We start from the raw sequence: 27,551 nt of genomic DNA on the forward strand, positions 1-27,551 counted from the left end.
AATAGCTGAAATTTCATCTATAGGGAAGTTAGTTTCAGGTAAACGATGAGTAGAATTTCTATAAACATTCTAATGAAGGGTTTAGAACTTGAGGTGGCATTTGGCCATACCTTACTGATGTTGCAGAAGGCATTTCAGTTCAGCAATTGTATTAAGTGATGTGAGCTCAAGTTTCTAGATGCACAGGATATTTATTGTACTTGCATAATGAAGTTGTTCCACAGCTGTACCTGTCCCTTCCCGTAATTTCTTTCAACTAGAAAGATGACTGTTCACAAGCTTTTGTGGGTCCTGCTGAGCCTTCTAGGAAGGGTGGCTGCATGAACCAAACTGATAGCTGCTTTATTACAGTGTGAGGAATCTTCAGCATCCCAAACCTCCATTTTACTGCATAGTATAGACCCCGTGCTCTTTGGGGGGGGGAGTTCAGTGTTCAGCCATTGCTGTGTCAGAGTCATCCTTCAGCCTGTCTGGCTCCAGGCCCTCCAAGCAGTGCATAGGCTGTATGTGCAGCACATCACCTATGGGCAGAAGGACCATGTTGCTCAGAGATGTAATTTGGCTTTCCTGGGCCTTGAGTGTAGAGCGTTTCCTGGTTCTGAAACAAGTGAAGTATATCAGGAAGTATTTTGAGCTCCTGGAAACACGAACAGTAAACAGCATTGAGAGGTTGGCTGGAGATGATAAGAAGTATCTGCCAGGCTTTCAGCTATGTTTGTTAGAGATATAATTTTTGCTCTGCTTGAAAGGAGCACAAGATGTACAAAATGGGTGTAGGAAGGTGCAACAAGTTAACCTTATGGAACAAGCATGAAATGTTGTGTTCTTGAATCTGAAACATTTTTCCTCCACAAGCTGTTCGCAGCACAAGACTTTCTGATGGTATCAGCTCTGAGGATTAATTCAACTTCCTGACATGTTTTGAATTAGAGAGTGTGTAATGGCCATTAAATAAGGACGCTTCAGCTGATAAACAGAAGTTGAAAATAACAAGATTGCATGCGGTCCGTTCTTTAGATCCTGTTAGTATTGTGCAGCTTGCTGATATTTAAAATGAGCTCTGTAGTTTCCTACTGCAGTGGCATTTTTTATTCGTTTCAAGTAACATGGAACATCCCACTTTATTCTCTTCTCTCATTTAAATTAACTGTGAAGAATGGGAGATTTATGCTGTAAGTACAGCTTATAAAATATGTTAAGGAAACATTTTGCTGAAATGGTTAGGACTGTGGTAAGCTTTCTTGGTCTCCTGTGGCTTGTAAAATGAGTATTACTTTTGTCAGTGTGCAGATCTCCATGAGCACTCAAGTTCATTACTTACTATTTGCTGCTGTGCTACGGCCTTCTGCTGTTTGCCCCAGTGGTGCCAAGTGTGTTGTTGGAGCACATCTGCTACAGAGGGGTGAGCTGATGTAAAGAGAAATCACTCTCCATTTGTGCAAATAATTTGCGGTGGCAAGTTTGTAAAATTGAATAAAGTAGCAAAACAGGATGATAGATGCTCGGAGATGGAGTCACTGACTGGAAAACAAAAAAGATATTGCAGCAGATGAGCAGGTCAGTACAAAGGAACTGGTGATGTAGCAGTGCTCAATTGGGTGCAAATGAAAAAACACCCAGACAATCAGACAACAGAAATAGAAAAACCTGGCAAGGAAATAAGTTTCAGTGCCTCATAATATGCTGTTTGATTTCACTGAGACAGGTAAAGGTATTCAGCATCTTCTCTGAAGGAGATGAATTTGAATGCGGCTCCGATTTTTATTCTTTTTTTTCTAAAGAAGCACATTTGTATTTATCCATAGTTATTTGGGTTTAAAGGAATTCTCACAGTCTTGCACTTCTCCAGAATACACTTTGTCTTCCCACGTACCTAAAAAAATACATTCATCCTGCTCTCTCTGGTGTATCCGTTGGTTGTTTTATCAGGCATAGTTATGCTTGCTGTTGTGCATGTTCTTGTTGCCCTCCTGGGTTCAGAGGTGTTTGTTAAAGATACATGTGAAGGTAGCAGAAAATATTTCTGCTGCCTGGATGCAGAAGCCTCCTGTCAGCATGGGAACGTGCTGCTTACCTGCCCTGTGCTGGCCGAGAGGAGATTTATCTGACTGATAAGCTTCACCCAGCTTTTTTTTATGATGCCCTGAAAGTGCCTGAAGCTCAAAATCTTGTGCTACATGCAGAGACTTGCAGTGATTTTGTGGTACTCTGGTTCAGGCTGGAAATTAGCCCTGCAATACCTACACACCGTAGGCTTCATATATCTGTCAGAACAGTTTATTTACCTCTTTGAGCTCCGGTGCAGTTTCTGTTGAGCTGAGTTGTCTGGCTATGTGACCAACCACCTGCAACACCTCTGCTGTGTGGTGGGAAGGGCATTTCTTGGTGACTTGCCTGTTAACTGCTTTTTGAACAATGGCCAAATCTGCAAATGCACATCCTCCTGATTTTAGGCTGTTAACAAACAGGAGTTCCCTGTATGTACTTTCATAGATAATCATCATTTTGGGAAGCTGGACGTAGGGTTGGATAGACACAAACACTTGAGTTGCTATTTCGATGTGGAATGACAGATGATTCTTTTCTGGGCATTCTATTTTCTTAGCATTGTGAGGCTGTCAAACAGCATTTCCTGCTGTGATATACTGTATGTGTTTCTGCACAGAATATATATGCATCTGCGTACAGTAATAAATTCCAGAACTGCTATTACCACTTGGGAAAGAGAGCTTGGATCTATTGTGGGTATTTCTCTGAAAACACTGGTTGAATACTTAGTGGCATAAAAAACGGCAAATAAATCTTTGGGATTCTAAGGAAAGGGATGTGGAACAAGACAAAAATCCTCATTTTGTAAATGTGTGTCTGCATCTCCAATTGCATGTGCAGGTTTGATGACCTCGTCTCACAGAGGTCACAGTAAGACGGATAGAATTGCAGAGGATAAGAAGAATGTGCCCATAAGGGAGGAGAAACACAGATTAGGATTGCTGTATGAGAAGATATGATAATAATATACTAAATCATTAATAGAATAGAAATATGAGGAGGGAGAGAGAAATACCTGTTGTGGTTGGTTTGTTTGTAGGAGCTAAGAGGTGTCCAAGAGCAACAGGAAAAGATTTAAAATGAACAAAAGTAGTTTTATATGGAAAGCACTTTTAAATTGCAGAGCTCGTTACCACGAAATACATGTTGGAAAAGAAGATCGGTGTTAGCTCAGACTCTGCACTTTCTGATGACACCAAGCTAAGCGGTGTGGTTGCTATAGCACAAGGAAAGGATGCCTTCCAGAGGGACCTTGATAAACTCAAAAGATGGGCCCATGTGGACCAAATGAGTTTCAACAAAGCAAAGCACAAGGCTTTGCACTTGGGTTGGGGTAATCCCAGGTATGTATACCAGCTGGGAGAAGAACTCCTTGAGAGTAGCCTTGCTGAGAAGGACTTTGGGATCCTCATTGATGGAAAAACTTAAAATGAGCCAGCAGTGTGCACTTGCAGACTGGAAGGCCAATTATATCCTGAGTACCATCAGTAGAGGGGGGTGGCCAGCAGGGAAATGGAGGTGATCGTACCTCTCATAAGACCTCATTTGGAGTACTGTGTCCAGGCCTGGGGCCCCCAGCACAGAAATGATGTGGAGCTTTTGGAGAGGGTCCAGAGGAGGGCCACTAAGATGATCCAGGGGCTGAAGCATCTCTTATGAAGACAGGCTGAAGGAACTGGGCTTGTTCAGCCTGGAAAAGGGAAGACTGTGGGAAGACCTCATCACAGCCTTCTAGTATTTAAAGGGAGATTATAAACAGGAAGGAAAGCGACTTTTTTCATAGATGGATAGTGATAGGACAAGAGGGAATGGTTTTAACATAAAGGAAGGGAGATTTAGATTGGATGTCGGGAATTATTTTTTGCAGAGAGAGAGGTGAGGTGCTGGAACTGCACAGGGCAGTTGTGGATGCCCTGTTTCTGGTGATGTTTGAGGGCAGGTTCAACAGGGCCTTGGTAAGTCTGATCTAGTACTTGATCTACCAGCTGGAAACCCTGCCTGTGGCAGAAGGGTTGGAACTCGATCCTTTAGGTCCCTTCCAACCCAAACTGCTCTGTAATTCAAAATGTATATGCAAACACATACTTCCGAATACATATTCATGTAATGTATTTTATGGATGAAAAATAGATATCTGCTATATATAGGGAGACATGTATAAAATAAAATGTCCTGATTTTCTTCCAGTCTTATGTTTCTTATTGTAATTCTGACTGGTAGGCCTGTCTTAGCTGCTCTAAGATAAAATTAAGTTTGAATTTTTACTGTGTTCTTAGTCTCTGAAATTGAAAGGGTATTATGACAGTCTGGTAATGATGAGGCAAACAGAAAAGTGTTTTGTCAGGGCGAAGCGAATGCTTTTGTCAAAGATATAATTCATGGATCAAACAACAAAATCAGCAGTGCAAACTCTGAGGTGCTCATCTTCAAGGGCAGGAACTTGATGATGAGGCAGGACTCAGTTTCCACTATTTGCCAGTTGTTTTGTTTGACGGTACATGTAAATGCAGTGATAATGTTTGATAGGGATGCTGAGGCAGTAAAAAGAGAGCTCTGAATAATGAAGACCATGATTTTGTTCTTTGGTTCAAAAATACCCTTCATTAATATACTGGAATAAAATACTGAGGTATGCGACGCGCACATCTCTGTACGCTTTGCTGAACTACAACAATTACTCCAAAAAGAAAGTTCAGTAGAGTCACAATCCAATTGAAACATAAAACCTCCTCTAAAACAAGTAATAGCACTGTAAAAGTTCATGATGGTTTAATAAATCATGTGCCACGGAAAAGGGATATTTGCGTGTCCTGAAAGTGCATTTCCATTTGAAGTGTCTTATGAGGGTATAAGAAATGAGTCATGAGGCTTCTGATTGCAACAGCAAGCAGTACACAGCGTGCTCTTGCTTCAGCTATGAGAAAGGGCCCTAATTTCCAGCTTCAAGTATTAAATCCTACTTTGAAGTGCTTAAAGGGGGAGACTTGTATTGCCAGGGGAAATAACCTCCCCTTCTATCTTAGCTGAATAATGGGGTTGAAAACCTTGCTGAAAAGTTCTGTACAGAATTCTGTATAGAAGAAAGACGTATCCCTAGGGCATTTTTAACCCATGCTGTCAGCCCATGAATTCCACAGCCAAAGAAATAGCAAGCTGGATCTACTTCAAGACTGAATCATTCATTTTTTTCATGATACAGTTTTCCTAGGACACGAGAGAGATTTGTCAGCTGATTTCTGTGGCTCTGCTGAAGCTTGAATTCAATCACGTTCCACAAGATTTGTGTATAGAGGAACCGATGCGGGCATAAGTACTGTATTGGCTCTGTGTCAGAAGCACGTGAGACTTAACCAGGATGTCAGACCTCCTGCCCTACTTTGCAGATGTGAAATGTGCACCGCTTGTGAGCTTGCCTGCACTGCTTAGTGCACTGTAGTACAGCAAAACCAAAGTGACTTCAGAATGACCTGGCTCGCATTCCAGAAGCTGATGCGGCTGTAAGCTGCTCAGTATGGATGAATTGCAAAGTCTATATGGATTTATATTGCGGTTTTATATTGGTTCTGCCTTTCTCCTCTTTTGAAGGCAGTGTGATTTGGCACTACTAAATGTTTAAAGAGGCAGAAGTATCTTTATAACTGTCTCATTATTCTTTTGTTTGTTACCTTTTCCAGGAACTGCTGTGAGGTATTTTGCTGCAATACTGAGAATGAGATTCCATTACAATAGGAGTGCTGCAGTGCCTCTTAAGTATTACTAGAAAGCTTGTGGCTTCTGCTGATGCCAAAATACAATTTTCCAATGCAATACCCAATTAAACAGATGATTTTACAATGTTAACTTCAAAGGGAAAAAACGTTGGTTCTAAGATAGAGGTATCTTTGTCATCCTTCAGACAGTACAGTACTAGTGTAGGTAAATGGGTGGGTACTATAATTGCAGGTGAAAGGCAGTGCTGAGACTCGTGCACTTGTGCCTTTGGAGAAGTAATGAATTATACAGCTGTAGTGCAGTTCATGAAAAGAGAGCCAAGCTTTACTGAAGAAAGATCAGTATAAACTTGTTAGGTCTACTTACTTTTTCCCCTTTGCTTTCTGGTGACCGTAGTTTGTGAAGATATATGGGAAGCAGATTGAGGTGTTCAGAGAGAAGCGACTGCTGATTAACGATGTAGAGAATGGTAGAACCTTGGAACTATTGTGCAAAAAGGATTCATGATTGGAAGACGGGTAATGAGAAAGCAAGTGAGATTTTGTTACTGTGTCTTCAGAGGATGCAGAGTCAAGGCTTAAAACCAGCAAGAATTTGTTGATATGCTTAGGTAAGATGGGAAGTGCACTGGAGATGTATCTGTATGCAGGTATCACTGCAAATCAACGTGACACTTGCACTAACTGTTTTCCTTGGAGGTTTCAGAGAGAAAGAGTTATTGAACCACTGTTACTGATTTTTTGTTTTTATTGCACAGAGATGATGCACAGGTGTGGACTGCTGGGATGGGCAGGTACAGAAGAGATCAGCTGAGAGTGCAAGCACCAGTTAGCATGATACACTTCAGCATTTGTATAATCTTTATTTTGCAATCGTTCTGACTGTTTAGCTGATATATTTGGTCATTGCTCACAAAAAGCTGATCTAATTTTGATGTTCAGGAAAATTCAGCTCCTCCTGTAGTTAATGTGGAAGAAAGGATGAGGTTTAATACATCAATGTCCGGTTGTCTGTATTCATAGAAGTGCAACAGGGTGAGAGAATCTTAAGGGGAAAAAAAAGAAATGGGATTTCATTACATTGCACAGTCACATCTCTTAAGCTGTAATGGGCTTGTAGTGGAAGAGAGGGAAAAATAGTTGCCTATTTGGTTTCACCATTGAAGTGGGCTTAAATATGCCTGAAGATTACTCTTCTGCTGTCAGGATCTGGTCATGCTGCCTATTGTAGTATTTTGCCATGCTCTGTCATAGCCACTAAACTGAATAAAAGAGGCAGCAGTGTGACCTTACAGTAGGATCCCTACTGTATCCTTGGTCATCTGGCTGTTTGGGCTGTGCCTGCCAAGTCTAGATGTAAGAGTTAAAGCATGCAAGAGGGGGATGGATTTCTTCGAAACTTTAAGCTTGCTTTAAGCTGTAAGTACCTTATTAACACCCTCCATTGATGCCATGGTTGTGAAAAATATATTATGCCTTGGGCTGTACAGCTAAGATACCCTGTTATCACAGGAGAAATATCACTTTTCTCCTGTAAAACAGAGAAATACGCATCAGTCTAAATATATGTGTAAAATAGGACTGATCCCCGTGGAATTTTAGAGTGTAATAAAATGTACAAGGTCACTGCCAGACAGGCAATCTCAGAATACAGGTTTGAACTATATCAAAATATGCTTGTCATGTAAAAACGAAGAGCCACTCCGGCAAAAGGCCTCTCTGAAAAATCAGCTGACACGGCTTATCCAGGAGGTAGTTTTTCTTGGTTGCATAGAATAGTTTAAGCACAGTGAGGGAATAAATACCATTTGATTTCAAAAGAGTCACTTATTCAGATGAGTCAGCTCCTAAGTATGAGTGGTTTATAGCACTGTATGCATTAGGACTGCTCCAAAAGTAGTGCTTCCTGTTTTATTATGTTGACCCATAAAATTAGAGGCAGATGTTGGTGACATGGCAGTAGGAGAGGATGAATCTTCCCACCAATATTTCATTACATCTTGCTGCTGTGTAGATGGCAGGACAGCGGAGCGGGCAGTCTGACAAAATGGCATCTGGTATGGAACTGTGTTTGAACCTGAGATGTGGGACTGAATTCCTCCATGCAGAGAAAATGGCACCCATTGACATTCATTGATGCTTGCTGGATGTTCATGGAGACCACCACTAGGTGGTGCATTCCAGCAGCGGTGACAGTGATAGTGGGTCACCTCTGCTGGTGCAGATGTTAGTGAGCACAGTATGAAGGCTCTTGTTCATTGCTGGGAAAAATGCACAACCAATGGGGATAGCTTTGTTGAAAACGATTGCTCTGTAGCTGAGAATTTGCCCTATGAAAAAGTGTGATTGTGTTCTTTGTATCTGTTGAAATTTCCATGAAAGTAAATAAGAGACTTGACTTCTGGAGTGGTGTGCCTGTAAGAAATGTTACCAAAAAAAATGCTGAAGACTGAAACTACAGAACTGGTAGTAAAGGGTTTGTCTATGTGTAAGTATGTGGACGTTGAAGTACCTTTCAGCACAAGTGTGCAATTGCTCTGCTGAAGAGCAGCCTTTCTGTCTATCAACATTTCAGGAACTTTCTAAGCCAAGGCACTACTAGACAAACCTTGCGAAAAAATTCAGTTGTCCAAGTCCTTGCTTAAAAATGTCATTAAGAGAAGAGAAGTAAGCTGTGACAATAATAAGGCTTCTAATAAAGGAGTTTTACTTAGTAATATTATTTAGGTATGCTGCTAATGCACAAACCTATCCTGGTGATTCAGGTCTGTGATGAACTGCTTCAAAAGTGATGGCACAGATTTAGCTGTCAGCTTCCTTGAATGAAAAATTATGGCCTGGTCTGGATCTTGGATCCTAAAGAAAAAGTTATCAAAGTGAATTGGAGAGCTTGGGTCGCCACTGGGCCTGCAGAACTGGGCTATGCCTGAGCTTGCAGAAAGTACACTTTGATGGCTTGTCTGGAGATCTAACCTCAGAAAGGCAATTGCTCACTTTGGAGAGCCTCTGGGAAATGTAGAAGCCCACAGCACTTGTTGTTGAGGTTATTAGAAATCAGATACATGAGATCCTTGAGGAGAAAGTGCCACCAAGCTTGAGTACTGATAAATGGTTTTCTCTCTTGCAGTCAACTTACTGTATGATAAGCAACTCAATAGTTGTTAGAGAATAAGAAAGGAATGAAGAAGCAGCAGTGTAGCTAGTTTATGTAGCTTGAGCTTTTTAACTAATTCTGAATGGGATGGTGGTTTTATAAAGATCATGTACAATAAAAAAAGGAATAAAAACCAAAACAAGCATAGCAATCTTGTAGCAATAACTGAAAGAAAAGCAAACAAAAACAAACCTTGCCCTATAGGGAAGATTAACATAGTAGCTGATGGTTTTTGTCTGTGGTATCTCTCTCTAACTTGATTTGCGGTAGTCTGAGAACGGAGGTTCTCCTCTCACAGCAGACATCTCTAAACCATCAGACAGTTTGGGAATTGCAGGAAGACTGCAGCTGCTGCAGCTTTGTAACATTTGGTTTCTGAACCTTTTTCTCTTGGCCTATGACTCGAGCATGTGGCTATAACGCATAGTCTCAGAAAATCTGTGTGACCCAACAATTAATGCACATTTAGAGATGTAATTAAAGCCTTGAGTGAGAAGCTGGTGGCACATGAACAAATTCAACTTCTCAGTTGGATTGGTAGCTCTACGTACAACTTTTCTAATAAGTCATTCATTACATTTTAACTGTTAAGGAGAGAACTGATATTTAAATACAGGACCATTCTCCAACTCTATCTACTTGTGTATTTGAAGTGCATCTTCTTTTAAACTGATCTCTTTGCATGTCCAGGGAGGGAGCTGTTATTTGGCACCGACTCCTTTGGTATAAGACCTAATGTACAAGTTTAAGTATTTTCCTTTTATCTGTGTTTAAGAATAGAATTCTTCATGCAAGTAATATCTAATGATGTTATAACACCCTGAAGAAATAGACTGAGGAAAGTGTGATATTGAAATTCCATACTGATCATTAATTGTCCCATCATGTGGCAACATCTCAGGAACTGCGCTCACTTCTTACCATCTGTTCCTCTCACTGCAGAGCAATGGAAGCTCCCTTTGTGTTGCATACCGTTTATCCTAACCGTACAACAGGAGAACAGGGGCAAAGTTATTTTGCTTTTAGATATGACTAAAAGGAGGTTTTTTCATGAGGCTTAATGAATGCAAAGCGAACAGACAGTTAGGATTTATTGGTAACGTACCCTTAGCAGTGCCTAATTAGAAGTGTAGTTGCTTTTTTGCGTGGATGCCATGGGGCTCAGTTATCCTCTATTATCCAATTTAATAATTATGTGTTATGGAGTTACCCAAATCAGATGAAGTTGAAGGAGCTTGGAAATGAAACAGCCTCTTTCAGTGGAAGCTAAGGCCTTTTAATAGCAGATCCTCTGTACATGATTCCTTCTGGATTAGTCAGTTTAGGCTTGAATATATTTTCACTTTCTGGATCTTTCTTCCACTCGCAGAGCCTGTAGTCTTTTTGTTGTTTATTTAAATGATCGGTTTCATATACATGACATATCTTCTTTGTCTCAATTTGATGACAGATGTAAGCTTTGTTATTAATTGTAAGTATTTGAAAGTTCTCATATGTGAGAACAATAGGGTCATCAGTTGTCTTATTAATATAACATTTTAATTGTTAGCATGGTACTTTAACCATAGCAACCTGATTAATCCGTGCGTAAGACTGCCTTCTCTATTTCTTCCTTCTTCAACTTTATTCTAAGAAAGCTTGAAGTGAAGGTCAGGTGGAGGGATTGGTGATGCACCCCACTTAGGGAAGGATAGGAGACTACTAAAATACAATATTAATGAGTATTTATTTCTGTTCAATGAAATCCTCTATGAAGCTGGTTATTTTTTCAATATGAATTTAATATGCCTGTTTTCTATTTCTGGCCCACTCTAGCAAGTAATTGTAAGGTTTATGTATTAATATATATATATATATATATATATGTATATCTCTGCATAGCTTACAGAAACTTGAATTACATTAACAGACTCCTTCGCAGTTGTGATTTGAGTGCTTTGAATATATTTCTGTGAGTTTCTAGAACCCTGTCAGAAGGTGAGCAATGAAGAAGTAAAGCTTCTTAAAAGCATGCAGTCATTACAGTGCTTCAGTCCTTCAGGAACTGTTTACTCTGGAGAAGAGCGAGACCCTATTGCTTTCTATGGCTTCCTGAAAGGAGGTTGTTTTGAGGTGGGGATTGGCCTCTTCCCCCAGGTAACAGTGATAGGATGAGAGATAGTGCCCTCAGGTTGTACCAGGGGAGGTCCAGTTTGGGTATGAGGACCCCTTTGAAAGAGTGGCACTGTGTTGGAACTGGCTGCCCAGGTAGGAGGCACAGTTACTGTCCCTGGAGGTGTTCAGAAAACATGCAAATGTGGCACTGAGGGTCATGGTGGGGATGAGTGGGGGGTTGGACTAGATGATCTTGGAGGTCTTTTCCAAGCTGTGGTTCTTCTGGTAGAGAATGTGACTTGACCACTTCTAAATGACTTCTCAATTTGCCTTTCAGGGTGGTTTTCTTTGAGCTGCACACTGTGCTGGAAAGGCATTCACCTCTACCAAACCAGTGCATCTTTGGGAAAACTTACTAGTTTTAAAATGGTGTCTTCCTTAAAGTGATTCTCATATCTTGAAAAAAAAAATGAATAGGTGCAACATATTACTAGGAAAATTTTAATACACATTTGAATAATATGCTACTTAGGAAGTACTGTACTTCTGTGGTGATGTGTGTTGGTCCACAGCATCGTATAAATCTGCTTAGATACAGAGATGGAGATATTTTCTATTTTCTTGTTTTCAAAAAGTAAGAGCACGCAGACAAAAATTAGAGAGGTCAGATCACATTTAAGTTTCCAAGCACGTGGCCTGGTCTGCAGGCAGCCTTTGGGCAATAGGTGCATCAATGTTGAGATGTTTTGAAAATCTGTCCTAGCTTTCGCTACAGACAGAGCTCATCAGGTGTTAAATATGTTTGAACAACTGGCTCGTTTCATGTATTTAGATGAGATCTCTTGAAACTGCGTAGGTTTTGATGTTGTCCCCTGATTTGGTTCATGCAGAGCTGAGGGGAAGAGAGAAATTCAGGCTGCTGCTCAAATAATTTAACATAGTTCTGTTAGATGCCTTAAAGTCATGTGTGGCATCTGCAATTGCTCTTGGGCCACCCGTTTTGTACTTCTGGATGGCTGTGGGGATTTGAAAATGGTGAAGTGGTTTTTATTCAGTTTGTTTTTTATTTGTTCCCTCCACGTAGGAAATACTGGTGCTGAGTGAGGAGTGGATCTTTGAGTATTGAGCAAAAATGATTTTGGCATTCATTATGTGTTTCATGGGTAAGGAAAGAAAAAAGTGTTTCTTTGAAAGTTGACTTTATAAACTGAAATAGTAACATTAGACTGTTGCTAGGCTTGGAAAATTTGCATAATCCTTGGATGCAGTTGTAAGGATGTGGTACATTGCAGAGATTGTTTCAATAAATCAACCACTAAATTCTGTCAATAAATATATGCTATAAATACGTACTGACTCATAGCTAGACCTGTAAACACGACGAGTCTTTCAGCAGTTGGCACAAATAAATACATGTTGTTTGCTGCAGTTGGCTCCATCACTATGAGCACACTTCCCCAGCTACACAGATTGCTTCCTGGTGTCTCTGTGGCTTACGTAATGGCCCTGTCCATTTTGCTGGTAGACAACACCTGTCCGGGGGAAAAACATCAGAAACAGGATGCTAAGTATATGTTTTCAGAGCATGTGTTCCTTAGGCTGCACTGTGGTTTAAGGAGCCTGCTGGCTGCGTGTGGAAGTGACTGTAGCTCTTCTGAACTTCCTGACTTGTGACCGTTTCTCTCGTAGCACAGCAGCTCTGTTAGTATTGTACATGCCTCGATGCTTAATTCTAAATCTCCTGCTTAAAGTTTAGGTCAGAGGAAGTGAAATGCTGCCTCGTGATGTTTGCAGCAGTTTGTCATTTTCAAGTAGGCGTTTTCCTGAAGCACGATGCCAAGTGGGTCATGGAGAAGGGATCACACGTCAGTGTTTTGCTTTGCTTAGAACTGTCTCGGGGAGTAGGAGTGTGCAGTGAGCGGCACGTGCAATGTGTGCTGGGGGAACAAGGGGATGGAGAAATCTCTTGCAGTTTGTTTGGGAGTAACGTTGCTATGCTCAGACTGGTGCGCCTCCCCCCTGCTTTCAGCATAAGGCAGGATACAAAGAACAATTTAATGGGAGGGAGAGTGCAACAACAAAAAAATAATCAAAGTTTCTCTTGGCACTTTTTGTGCATATGTATCATTTGCTGCTAATTAGACGGGCAAGCAACGTGTTTTGTTGCTTGTCAATACTGCTCAGAATCCAAATGAGTTTCTCGCTACCAGGAACTCAGAGGTTCTATCAGCTTGTCTGAAACCACCACGTTTGACTGTTTTTTGTAAATGGCAGTAGAGTGTTTTCCTTTTGTGCATGCCGGAACTCAGCCTGAGCCACACTGATGTTAAAATAATACTCAGCGTGTACATGCAAAACAGCCCCTAAGGAGGCAGCAGAGTCGGGCATCCCTGCTGAATGCTAATGAAGGTGGGGAAAATATACTTGTATAGCATTATGATCTGTAATGAGAAGCAGGTGAAAGAAGCAGAGGGTGAGAAAATGGAGTTTAGTCTGTGCTGAAGGGCAAATGAAAGCACTTATTGAAGAACTTGCTGGGGGAGTGCAAGTTAAATGCGCCGCTATTCAGGAAGAAACATAGTTGTATGCCCCTCAAATAACTGAGATGGTTTGCGGTTAATGCTACCTTGAACTGATGTCGAAGGACAGAAAATAAAGGAGTTAAAGCTGCCCGGTTCGACCTGGTGATTTAGAGTAGTATTGATGCCATTGTGACTAACATGCAGCTCTGTAAAACTATGCTCCATTCAAAATTGCCAGAAATGCTTATTCAGTTTCAGACTTCGTGTTAAGCTGTAATTCTGGCAGAGAAACATTACTAATGGAATTACATGTTGTTGAGAAGAACGCAGTTATTTTGGAGACTTCCTGCCAGGTACCACTCAGTTGAGGTTTTTTATTGTTATTTTTTAGTAAAATGTAATAAAATCTAGAAGAAGTTGAAATTCTTGGATCATTCATGTCTTGACTCGTACTTGTAAATCGCTGTCTAAAAAAAACCCACATCTTTTTTTTCTTTTTTAATACCCGATGCAGTCTTTACTGGCTCAGTCTTCCAAATCTACTCAAGTGCAAAGGCAAGCAAAATTCAGCTATAAAGTAGATTATTGGCTATAAAGCTGCTTTACTCTCAGATTCTTACCTTCTTTGGAGGAGCCAGAGAGCAGTATCAGATCTGTCTTTTGTAAAACAAAGCCATCAATTATCTTTCAATGTGTACTCTCAGTGCACTTTGAGCAGTGACATATGCCCTGCTCTGACTTCATGCTGGCAGCTTTTCTGCACAGAAAGTAGTGTTTTCAATGAAGATTAAACATATATATATATATATATTTGGAAAACAACTGGAGTATTTGTTCACCACTTGGTGGCGTCACTCAATTGTATGGAAGCTGAAGCGCTTTGACCATAGAGCAGCTTTACTTGGTATGAAGGAACTTTCATGTTTTATTTTAGATTATTAAAGACTGGAGAGAGCTATTAACATGCTCCCGTAAGCTAAATGAAAGCTAGTTCTGATAACTATATTTCTTCTTTATGGTGTATCGTTCACCACTTCGAATCTTACTTTTAACTACATAAAAGCCAACAGAAGGCTGGTCTAGATATCTCTTCTTTCTGCTTGCCCTTGTTATCTTCTCGTGGATGGCAGCTAGTGTTTTATCAGGCTGATAATGACACAAAAAATGGTGTTGTGCGTTGAAATTGGTTTGCTTTTCCAGGGAAATTACTTTAAGCCTCCAATTGCAGCAGTCACTGTGCATTCTAGGGAAAGGAATTATGCAGTTTGGTGAGTAAATACTTCCTATAAAACAAAAGCATTTCTTCAGCTGTCATACCAAAAGTGGGTGATCTTTCCATGTGTGTAACAAGCTGCTACAATAACTGTGTACTGAAAATGCTGAAACATGGAGATAAAGAGGAAACAAGGCACAACTGATATTTAGAGGTAAAGGATGGTCCAGGTATTGTCAGGGAGCTCTGACAGCTTATATATGCTGAGAACATTGCCAGGTTAATGCAGAGTAGCTGCTCGTTATTGCTAGAGCCACATATCCTAGGGATCTTTTCCAATGAAGTCAGATTCAAACAATCAACATGCATTGATAGCAAACTGGACAAGGGGAATGGTTTTAAACTGAGACAGGGCAGGTTTAGGTTGGATATTAGGAGGAAGTTTTTCACCTGGAGGGTGGTGACACACTGGAACAGGTTGCCCAAGGAGGCTGTGGATGCCCCATCCTTGGAGGCATTCAAGACCAGGCTGGATGTGGCTCTGGGCAGCCTGGTCTGGCGATCCTGCTCATAGCAGGGGGTTGAAACCAGATGAGCATTGTGTTCCTTTTCAATCCAGGCCATTCTGTGGCTCTAAGAATAGGCCCACAATGTATCAGTAAGGTATACAGTTGTAGGCAAGCGTCTTCAAAATATTGCTTCCCCTATTGCCAAAGCAGCACAAGTAAGGTTGTACTGCCAGTGTGCCTTTTGGTACTGCGAGGAACAGCAAGCATTTCTTGCTTTGGGGGAGTGGGGTGGCTTGGTGTTGGAGGAGGAATATATATATAATTTCATTTTTCTTCCCCTCGCCCTTTCTTTAGTTTACAATGCTGAATGCTTGAGTTTTAGTAAACATTAGCAGCTATCAAATAATATCATTTCTGAAATTTTTGTGTAAACATGTCTAAATCTCTTGCTTTCCTTTACTGATGAGATGCTTTCTTTGTATGTTGCTTTATCAGAGATATTTTGACATGCTGACTACACATACACTTCACATGCACACTAACATATACGTATACTGTTTTTCTTAGAGCTGCTGGCCTTCTGAAATAATTGCCATTATCTTAGAGAATGTAAGCAGTGATGCATATCTATTTTTTTGGATTGCTTAGTGATGTGAGCTGGCCTACTGAGAATGTTTCCTAAAGTGGAAACTAAGTGTTCAGCTATAGGGCTGCATATACCCATGCAATTTATAATGGGATTTGCTAAGAGGAAAAAAACAACACACCTATATATATATATAAATATATATATATATATTCTTCAACTGACTTACCATTCTTGTTGCTAAGATTCGGTTGCTAAGAAAAACACCTAACTTCCTTCATGATGAAAATCTTGAAGGAAGAAATAATCAGAAACAGGTTACATGGTAATTATTCCTTTTAGTTGGTAGTTGTTAGGAGAGTAAGTAGCAAAAAATACCCCATGGAGGTCTCATGATGAAAATTTCAGTGTTGAAGATAACTATTTCCTCTGTAGTTTCACTGAAGGCAATGATATGAGCTTACAAGGCTTTAGCAGCATTCTTTTCTCATTCGCATGGGGGTTAGAGGCAGCCTGTACCTCTCTGTTGGTGTCTTGTCCACACATAGATGCTAATGATAGTACTGTAGGTTCGGTTTCACAAAATACATCTTTTTGCTTCAGTAAGCCCATGCTAGTCCATGATTTTGTACTGTGGTGCCCAGTTTACTGTTGTCAATCCCTTGTTAAGGACCTTACATCACATATCTTTGCACTTGGAAAAGTTTCAGTGTCTTGTCTGGGATGCTCTGGTAATGTGACGTGTCAGGTTTTGGGGCTGTTATTGGGATTGCAGTCTGTCAGGAGGAGGTGTGCTTGGAAATGGAGAGAACCTTGTAATGAATTCCTGTAGACTCTTAACGTAGCTTTACAAAAGGAATTCTGAAAGGGATGTTTGCTTGATGTTGGGCTCTGAGAGCATGGATTTGGAGGGGGCAAACACTAAAGTTTGCTCTGCTTTTCTGCTGAGTACACAGATCATTTATTTTTAGTATCTGCATTGAGTTTTTGTGAAGTCTAGCAAGCTTATCCATCTGACCAGCATGATTTACATCAGGAACATGATTTACATCAGGATCTGTGGTGAGGCTGTGTTAGACTTTCCTGAAGCTTCCAATGTAATTATATCAAGAGTGCCCGGATACTGGTCTAAAATTAAAATACAGAACAGCTGCTTAAATGAAAGAGAGGGAAGATATATTGTTCTTAAAGCACTATATCCAGAAACCCACAGTCTTTTTAGGGCTAATGAGGAGTTTTGGTTGGTTTTGGTTAAACCATGACTAATTTTAAATTTGCTTTCTTGTTTTAAGATGTCTTATGTTTGGATTGAAGGTCTGTGTGGCGGGGTGAGAAATGTTCAACTTCACTGCATGCAAAGTGATACAGCAATAAAAGTGCTACATAAAATATTTTTACTTTTGACATTTGTTATATTGTTCTCTCTTTTAGCAGTTATTCTGTTGTGACAAGTAACTATAGCTTCATGTGGGCTTTTAGAATAAAATCTTAGTTACTTGAAAAGGGGGAGGTATAATATAAATGGAGAACATACGGAGAAGCAGAAGCCCATATAAATGAGGGAAAGAAAAAGATTCTTACTGCTGAATATCCGAAGAAAGAGAAGTTGCATAAAATGACGGTCATTAGGTGCTAATAATGTAAATTTTTTACAAATTGCCTTTCTTCAATTAATGAAAGAAGCTGAAGAGTAACCAAGCACCATCAAACATGAATTAAGGAAGAACACATTCCTTTGGAAACCCAATTTAGTGAGTCATCAGGTTGAGTGCTTACATAGCTGATTTTGATATTGTCCTCAATTCATCAGTAGTAGGAGTTAATCTTTTTTTGTAGATCAACATATTTAATAGAAGCATCTTTACTGGTATTAATAAGATTATTCTCTAATTTAGTGTGCCCAATAGAGTGAATTTGCACAAAGGCATTTAAATCTTAAATACCTGTCAAGGCCTGAAGAGAATTAAAATGTAGATAGTTAATAGTCTTGCCTCTTTCCTGCAGGACTGCATTTGCTGTATATTTTAGCTCTTGGCTGTAGAAGTTTCTCATGTACTACTTCAGAAACATTTGGGCTTTTTTTTTTTGGTTTTTTTTTGTTTACATATGCATGAAAATGCTTCCCTGTTTAGTGTTGTTTGCTATTTTTCCTTTGTGATGAAACTGTCATCATCCGTCTTGTTTTAAACACCTGCTGGGAGGGCTGCATTCTTTTTCCTCCTACTGTCATCCTTTTTATCTCATCTCAGTGCTCCAGACACGTCTCCCAGAAAGACCTTTTCCATTTAAGTTAAAAAACACCTCCATGAATGAGTTTCCTGAACACTTAATGTCTTGATTAAAGATACAGCTTACCACCTTCCTGACCTGATGTATTTTTATCTCCCGATTCTTCCCTATAAGAATGTTTTACTCAAAACTTTTTAAGTGCATCTGTTTGTTTATAAACTGACTAATGAATCAAATTGGTGATTAGATTTTGTATGCACGAATAATGCAATAGCTAATTGTTTGTGTATAACACACGGTATTTTGCCAGCTCGGCTACTTGGTTGGACTTGCAGCAGGATAAATCACATGAATTGATAATAATCCCATGAAATACAAGGATTTAGTATGCCAGAATACATTTTTCCCAGAGTTTCATATGTTCCCTTGAATTTGATGTTTTTAATAATAAAATTATTTTTATTCCTTCTGGTTTTCTAAGATAAACTACAGGAAAAATGACTTTTCAGCCTGGATGACAGAGATGATAGTACTGAGACAAATGTAAAGTCCTTCATCTCAGCAGGATGGTAGCTTTGAAACTTAATTAAAAACACTTAAGTGCCAACTTTGTTAATCATTTCATTGCAGAGTACTGCACCAAAAATACCAGGTGTGTGCAGTGTGACTGGATTTCTATTCCTTTGCTGCGTCTGATTGATGTTCTCATCCTTCATTTGAGGGTCTTTCTAAGAAGAAAAAAAAAAAAAAAGGCAGATTTTCAAACAGTGAAATTGTTTAAAAACTCAAGTTGTTTGATTAGGATGAAACTCCATTTGCTGTGCAGTAATAAGCTCTTAAGGGCTTGTCAAACTGGAAAAGAAGAAAATAATTCAAGCAAAAAAAATAAGGGAGGATTTACGTAATGGTGTCCAAAGTGGGTAGGACCAGCTGTAGTGATACGCAGAAGTGAGAGATGTCAGGGCTTAGAAGTTGGAAGAGGCAGTGTGAATACCAGTAGGAGGATGTCTTGTTAGATCAGAAATCAGTGGCAGCTGGACTGTTGATAACTGTATAAACAAAAGAAAAGGGGGCTGAAAGATAACAATGCTGTCATGTTACCAGGAGCAGGACAGCAGTTTCGCTTGGAGCATTTTGGTTCCATGCAGAGTGAAAGAGGGATTCAATTACAGGGAGATTTGAGCTAAAGCCCTTAATGCCATTATCCTTATGAAGCTGGTGCCAAACTTTACAGTGTTCATATGTCTTCAGAGATAGGATGGCAATACAGGAATCAATGGTAGGACAATAAAATCTTAAATGTAGCAAAGCAGAATTATGGCATTCTCTCATATGCCATAAGAGTTCCACGTGTTGAAAACAGCAGTGAGGATAAGATGCAGTATGACAAATCAGCTGCTCTTCCAGTCTCACTTGTTATCTTCATGGAATACATTTAGAGCTACAGATGCACTGAACAAATGAGGAAAAAAATTAGTATATATCACTATGATATTAGAGTCAAATTAGAGAAATAGATGTACGAAGGCTCACCCAAAGTACCAACATGTTACTTCTGCCAATATCGTGAAAATATAACATCTGATAAAATCTAGAATAAAGGTGCTGACTACAGAGAAGGTAGATGTTCATAAATGAACAATACAATAGATAAAGAATTCATCCATTCCTCTGTAATAGAAATAGCAGTTTAAGAAGAAAAAAAAGGTCAAGCAGGTGGGAAAAAGATTGTTCTGAAAGTGGGCTTCAAAAGAACAGGTTAGGAGAGAGATTTCACTGAGATGATTAGAAACTGGATTAATTGATAATTTAGGATACAAATCAAGTATAAGCTTGAGATCATCTATTGTTAGAACTCTGACCAATAGCACCGTTAAATAGTTTAATCTACTCACATGGTTTGAATGTGGATTTATTGTTTTAAGGGTAGTGATCCTGTTTTTACCAGGTTACCATGCACATTTCTTACAGTATAGTTTGTGGCATGGTGCTATTCTCTTAAGGTGTGTCCTGACAGTGATGAAGACATTCAATACAGGAAACTAATAACTATTGCTACTCATATAGCAGTGTGATCTGGAGTTTGCCACAACACTGTCTCTTTTATCAGTAGAACTCAAATTAAAAATCATTATTTCTTTATTTCTTGAAACTCAAGAATATTATCTTCAGGGTAAATAAATATGAAAGTATCTTTGCTAGATGAAAGTGTGGTATGTCTCTAATAATTAAAAAAATAATCACTAAAAGTCATTGCATTTGGATTCATCTCTCCCTTATGCTAATAACTTGCAGGAGCCACAGTGCTTCAAACTTCTGTTTCACTTTTAAGGAAATAAAGATGGGATTTGTGCTATTTGTGTGCACGAAGTTGAAGTCCTATAGAGGTGTGTATGAAATAATAGCTAAGGTACTTAATTATTGATCTATTCAGTCACGTGCTGAGTGGTTGCTCAGAATCCATGGTATCATCCAAAATCTGGGGAAAAAACCCTCTAACTCCAATGTGCTGTTAGAAAGTAGCGTTCTTTTATTCCTTACAATATATAAGTTCACCGTCTCAGATTTAACACCCTATATTGGAGTAGTTAAGGCATGCAGATGCAGTACATTGGCATACATACTTAATCCTTTTCAAGGACTCATCAATACATGCTAATGTCCCTTTGGGTATCAGTGGGTATGTAGGGTAGTCAAGTGCCCACCTACTTCTTCCCCATTTTTCACTATCGGCTTCATCACTGAGGCCTTTGACTCACTTTAATCCACTTTGGAAAATTTCCATTGCTTGTTAGGCCATAGTGTGCAGCTTTCTAAAACAGTACATGTGGAACATAAGGAAAATGTCCTTTCACCTTTTGAGGCAAAAGATAAAAGTCTTCTATTGTGACACCAGTTCTTCTCGCGGGGCAAAATCTTTGAAGCTAAAGATGAAAGTGTTCTATTATGTCTGCAGTACAAAATTATTGAGGAAAACAACACTGTTCACCCACTAAAGTTGAAGTGGAAAGTTTTAGAACTATCACGTGTGGATTCATCTTGCTAGATTAATATATTGGTTCTTAATCTAATGTAGTATTCTCTATTGCTAAGCAAGCCCACCTATATCAATAGCTAGCATGAGGTAAGACAAAATTACCCATCTTTTCTCGTGCCACAGAGTGTAAGTGGGGAAATCCTAAAAAAAGAAGTCAGCAGTTTTCCTCTGAGATTGTGTGTCTCTTGAACGTTCTCTTGCTAGGCGATTTCAAGATGTCTGGAGAGTTAATGAGTTAATGAATTAGAGTCTATTATACTTCTGTAGTTGTTCCCCGCTGTGCTACTCATGTAGAAAGCAGTTTTCTTCTAAACGTGCTGAAGGCTTATTCTTAGCCTTCAGTGAGGACTGTGGAGGTTAAACTTCTTGGAATCCATCGAATTTTTATATATTGCAAGTCTATTGAAATTATGACATGTTTGGTTTCACATTCTGTAATTTGACTGAAGAAAGTGATTCGGAAAATACGAAACCTCTTTTCCTTAGTCATTCCACTTTTTATTGCTTTCTGTACTATCTGAAAACAGAAAGGCAAGAGGAAAAAACACTTGCTGTGTAGCATATGCTTTCAGGCAAAACACAATCAGTTGACAAAATATCAGAATGTAGAATCTGATTGGCTAATTCTTCATTTCAACCCATTGGCACAAACTGTAAAACACTGTGAAAATCCCTCAACCAAAGCAGTCTTTGCTGAGGTATTTCAGCTGCTGTCTGTGCCGAGAGAAATGGAGGACCTTTTGCTGTGGTCTGTTGTACCGCTGATCTTTTTGCTGCTGGTAAGAGAGCAGCTTTTGATTACTGTCACCTTCGGAATGAAGATCTCTTTTGTAATGAAACTGATGATAGGTTCTGTGTTCCGTGAATAATTGACTCTCTGAATGCAGTCTTCTGTAAGAAAGGGCTTTATTTCTTCTGTCCTTCTGTCTTGTTTGTGCAAGCAAACTCTTCCTTCTGTGGGTCTGTGGGGCTTTGCTTTTTTCACCTTGGTGCAGCAAAGCTCAGTGGTTGGTGCTCTCTGCGGGGGTCTGCAGCTCCGCTCTGCCATTCTCTGCCTCTGTTCCCACTTCTGTGTTTCCTGTTCCTTCCCCTGCTGTGACTAAATAAATTACCTGTATGACATGTTCAGTTTTCTCTGGCAAGGAGCCTGGGAAATCAAGTCTGTTCCCAAACCTGGATCTCCCGTTTGGCAAATGTAATGCCTCCCTGTTGCTAAATCAGGTCAGCTCTCAGGAAAAACAAAGTACGATTTCATGTAACTATAATTAACGCAGAGTAAATTTAGATAGTGCAGCTGACATATGTTCATTGTAAAGACCATCAAGAAAATAATTTGGGAAGCACTTTGTGTTTCTCTGTTGCATTTGGATACATGTTGAACGCTCTGTAGAGAAGATTAAATGTTTTTTTTTCAGTTAACTCATATCAATGTGAAATAAATTTGTTTTCTGTCTGCTCTAAGAAGGTATTTGGTGAAATGATTCACTGGTTGAATTAGGCACAGTTTTATGCATTCAGTTACCACGACTTTATAAAAATCTATATTAATTGATAATTAACAGCTAATTATTATTAATTATTCATAAACTCTCCTTCTTCTTTGGCTTTTTGACCTCTGAACATGGAGATGTAAATGAATGTGTTGGCAAAGGGAGGACGACAGACCCCTTCCTGTACCCTGTGTTTGTTTTCCTGTTTCTGCTGGGTCTGTTTCCCCCAGAGAGCTGAATCCCCAGCCCTCCTCAAGGGAGGAGCCCAGTGAGAAGCACTGGGCTCCTGTCTGAAGGCTTTTGGCTGCTGAGAGCTGCTGGGATATGCTGTGCCACAGCATTGACAGAGTAGCTGCTGAGGTACAGCTTAGGGGCTGTGGTAGCCTACTTCTGTAGCCCCAGCTGAAGTCAGGCTCACCCTGAGGAAAAGCAGGCCCGGTAGGCCCAGGCTGTAGGCCTCTGCTGCTGGCAGTGCCCATCCTGCCGGGCTGTGCTTCGAGCTTGGTTTTGCTTCATTCTTGGAAGCGAACAGTCTCAAATATCCATATCTGTTTTTCAGTGCTTTATGCTTTCCCTGATTTTTCTAAAGGGAACTACAGTGTTACTAATAATTGTTTAGTCATTCATGAATTGCCTTTCTACTAATGAGCGCTTTTGTTGTTGTTCTGAGAGGCACTCAGTGAACGTTTCTTCATCAATTTAAAAATCTTTCAAAACTCTGTTGTTTAAAACAAATCCTTGAAACAAAAATTGCTCTTTGTTATCCAGAGCCCACATAGGGTGCATGCAGTGGAGAGGGGAAAGCAGTGAAGTGAGTTGTAAAGATCTGGAGTTTGGTTCCTGCCTCTGCCTTGCGCTGAGGGCCAGAGTCTCCATTTAGATTGGCTTTGGTATGAAGAAATGGCAGCAGTAATGTCACCTGTCCCCAGCTTAATCTTATCTGTACAAAGTGAAGATACTGTTGCTTACCATAAAGATACAAGGTGATCTTTAAACGGCTTCAACTGATACTGTAACAAATCTATTCCACTCTGCTTTAATGACAAGGGCAAAGCCTGTCATGTCCCCTTTCTGGTGTGCAATTCAGTCAAAGGAATTTGTGAGCCTGCTCTAACCCTCCTTTATTTCTTGTCTTCTGCAGCCTGCGACCTGATGACCTTGGGGATCTTAGCCTTGGTGACCTCCACAGGTTGTGCCTCAGCCAACGCCCTGCAGTCCCTGACAGATGCCATGCACATCCCACATCTCTTCGTGCAGCGCAACACGGGAGGCTCCCCACGCACGGCCTGCCACCTGAACCCCAGCCTGGAGGAGGAGGAGTACACACTGGCTGCCCGGCCACCGGTTCGCCTCAATGATGTTATGCTGAAACTGGTCACGGAGCTGCGGTGGCAGAAATTCATCGTCTTTTATGACAGCGATTATGGTGAGTAAAGCAGAGAATTTCAGACATTGTTGAATTTAAGTAGGAAAAGGGAAATACAAGTGTTGTGGGGGATAGAACTTGCTGGGCCTCTCTCTGGCAAAGTGTTTTAAGTGACACAGGTCTTTGGTTTGAAGGAAAGATTGCAGTGAAAACTAATTCTCAGACAAGCAGCAAAGTTGCTTAGCAACACCTACAGAGAAAAGCCAAAGTTTGAATTATCTCACACTTCTGAAGTAAAATATTAATAAAGCATTGTTATTGATTGGCAAGGGTTATGTAGCTGTGCAGGGAGGTTCAACATGGCCTCTACCCATTCCCTGTATACACTTTCTATCAGAGCTGAGTACTATTCCCTCTAAGGATTAATGTTCAAAATAACTGTTACCATATTTTTTTTTCACACATTTTTGCCTCCTCTTACTATTCTGTGTTTGGAGTAATTTTCACAGCGTTATGTTTCCTGGAATTAAACCAAAAGTTACAGTTAGCGTTTTCACTATGTCTGCTGCACCTTCTTCAGCAAAATTTTTACTTTGTGCTGAAACATAGCAAAAAAAAGTCAAGGGAATGTAATACCCTTTGATGGGTGTAAAGAAGCAATAAGAAGAAATATAAAACTCAGTTCGTGCCAAGCTCTGAGTGAAGTATCTGCCTACTATTTTATTTTTATTTTACCCCGCTCAACTGGTAGGAACATTGTTCCATGTGATTAACTTAGAGTTTTTTCAGTACTCTCATCTTAGGATATGGCATCTGTAATGGGGAAGATAAATTTTCTATTGCATGTTTTAAAAACCCTGCAAATACTTTGTGTTTACAGTGTGACGTGTGTGCTTTTTGGTGTGGTAACTTGGTATGAAAAGAATATAAAAAGAGGAAGCTGAGGTTAGATTGCAGTTGGAAAGATCATCTTACGTGCATCTCTGTGTATAGTTTTGATCTTGTACACAGTCTTCAGCAATTGCCGTGTAGCTCTGTGTTTGTATTATTGCTATGTAATGGAGGTTTTTCATGGATGAATCAATGAGATATTTGTTCTATTAATTTGGGCCACTTGTAGCTTAAAAACAACAAGAAAAGAAAGCAACGCAAGAGGTTGACTTCTGTCATTAGCTGTTTCTTCAACAGCCAAATGGAAGTCGATTGTGATGATTTTAAGTCGGAAATCAATCGAGGCTCTTACATACTTTTAATTACAGTTATTTTAAGCATGAGAAGGTTGCCGTGATACTTGTACAGAGGTAATCAGTTGACTCAAAAATGTATGAGCCCAGCAAATAAAGTTGTTGACTGACTGTCCTATGTAGTCTTAGACCAGTGAACACTGGAATCAAAACCAGCACTGTAAGTACATCTCAGTAGTGCTGACCATGTTGCTATTTAGCAGAGGGTTGAGCTTAACATTAAAATTATTGTAACAGAGGGTTTTAAAAGGATGCCTTACAAACATCATTTTTATAGATGCTGTTCTTTCGCAACTTTTAATCTGTAGCTTTTATTTTGCAAGCCTAAAAGAAATTAGGCTGCTTTACTTAGAAATCTTCAAAGGGGAAGGCAGTTTAATCTCCAGAGAATCCTGGCCTTGGTAAAACTGCAGATGTCCTGTGGTAGAAACTGCTGTCACCTATTTTCTCTGGTAGCAAACCTGGTAACTGAACTAAACTACCTCTTTTTCCAGTAATACATCTGTTTCTTTGTTCTTGGCAAAGAGTTGAGTTCTCAGCACCAAGTCCTGAAGTCTTTAATTTTTGTAATCTGTAAATTCAGATATCAAATTCACCTTTTCCACTTATCACAGATAGACTTGTCACCCATAAAACAAACAGTAAAGGGGAATGAAAGACTACCACAGGTAGTGTGTTCCTTCCAGTGTAGAGTGTTTTGTATATTGTAGCTGTCCATGTATTATTTCCTTAGCTATTTGTCATGGATGGGATATCTACTTTATACCAATTTCATCAGAAGGACTTTTTCATAAGATGGAATTTCAATAAAGAAGCATTTGGCAATTTAAGCTTGCCAGCTCTGGGCAGGCACTGGTGAGTACTGGATGAATAACCTAGTTCCCAGGAAATTGCATGCTGAGCTCAAGAACAGCACCTGGCTCTCAAGGCATGCCCAATGCCCTCATTAGTTTGCTTCAGCAGAGCTGTGCTTAAGCATCTTCAGTGGCGCTTCCCTGCTCAACATGCAGGAATTGACTGCTGGCCCTGAGGAGGGAGGTCACTTGAACAACATGTTTGTGATTGTGGAGAGTTTCCAGCATTGGGCTTCTGTTGTTTAACAAATAGGCCTTCTCTACCTGCTCTGTGGAAATCACGCTACTTTTTAGACTGATGTTTTTAATTTGTATGTCTGCTGATCTCTAAAAAACAGCCAGTCTCTTGGTGTCCTTCTGGAAACTGGCAGAGTTTCTGAAGGTGAAATAACACCGCACAATTTAAAGAAATCTCATTTTTTAGTAATGCCATGCTATACGGGAGCTGAAAAATATTTACCTCTTGAATTACTCATCCCTTAACAGACATGTATTTTGTAGTATAATTTTTGCAGTGGTAAGTAAAGGAAAAAGAGCAGTCTTAGTGATCAGAATGCAGAGTAGTCACTGTATCACTGAACATATATATTAATATGTTTGTGCTTATGATAATATATGCCTTATTTGTCACTGGAGCAACAGATAGAAGTCTGTACTCATAGCTTCAATTTAAGTATGTACTCCTTTCCCGGTAGCATGCTTGTAATGCTGATTTTGAACCTATAGCAAAAGATGGAAAGATTTCACAGGGAAATTTTAAAGAACCGGATGCCTAAATGGAGAAGGTAGAAGCAGGGTTCAAAACTGTGTAACTTCCCTTTGTGTGAAACCAGCTTTAGATTTTTGTCACTTTTTTTGGTGAAGAAATGGATAAAAACTTGCTTCTGGAGTAGTGACCTTTCAGAGTCTTCAGATTTGAAAGCTGTAGCATTCCAACTCTTCTCAGTGGCACACTGATCTGTTGAGTGGGAGAAAGGCAGTTTATACATAGCACACGGTTCTCCTATATTTATATAATGAAAAATAAGGGCTCACAGGATAGCAGAGAGATTTCACATAGGTGATGGATCTTTGTGATTCAGTCCATGTTTTATTATTTCTCTCACTTATGACTTGGAATTTCAGAAGAGGCAAGAAATCTACTTCCTGTTGGTCACAGTGGGAGACTTCTGCTGATGAGATTGCTGCTTGATATGAAAATGGTAATGAGGACCTATAGTAACTCACATAAGCCTTAGATAAGGCAAGTCTCCTTTCTTGCTGATGTGCTGTACAGCTGTTGGAGCTGGAATGGGAGACTGAATCTCTTCTCTGCCACATCTTTTCTTTGCTGTATTGTCTTGAGAAAGCTCTGAAATGTGAAAGGAGAAGAAAAGCCTTCTTCCCATTGTGACTGAAGCCATGTTTGGAATTTCTTTAGGAATTTTTTAGGCAATGAAATTAAATGTCGCATTCTGAAGAAAAGTAGATTCAGTAAGAACTCAAAGGACGAGG

At 39.8% G+C, this 27,551-nt stretch overlaps 1 protein-coding gene across 7 annotated transcripts in view; it reads left to right on the top strand.

The window, feature by feature from the left end:
• GRID1 (glutamate ionotropic receptor delta type subunit 1) overlaps positions 1-27,551 on the top strand; it is a 485,653-nt gene that overhangs the window by 164,505 nt on the left and 293,597 nt on the right. For all 7 annotated transcript variants that reach the window (XM_072339806.1, XM_072339809.1, XM_072339804.1 and 4 more), the window contains one exon: positions 23,735-24,019. In XM_072339806.1, the coding sequence (XP_072195907.1) occupies positions 23,735-24,019 (285 nt within the window). The remainder of the gene's footprint in view (positions 1-23,734; positions 24,020-27,551) is intronic.

Source organism: Excalfactoria chinensis, chromosome 6, assembly GCF_039878825.1.
Source record: "Excalfactoria chinensis isolate bCotChi1 chromosome 6, bCotChi1.hap2, whole genome shotgun sequence".
Classification (NCBI taxonomy): Eukaryota; Metazoa; Chordata; class Aves; order Galliformes; family Phasianidae; genus Excalfactoria; species Excalfactoria chinensis.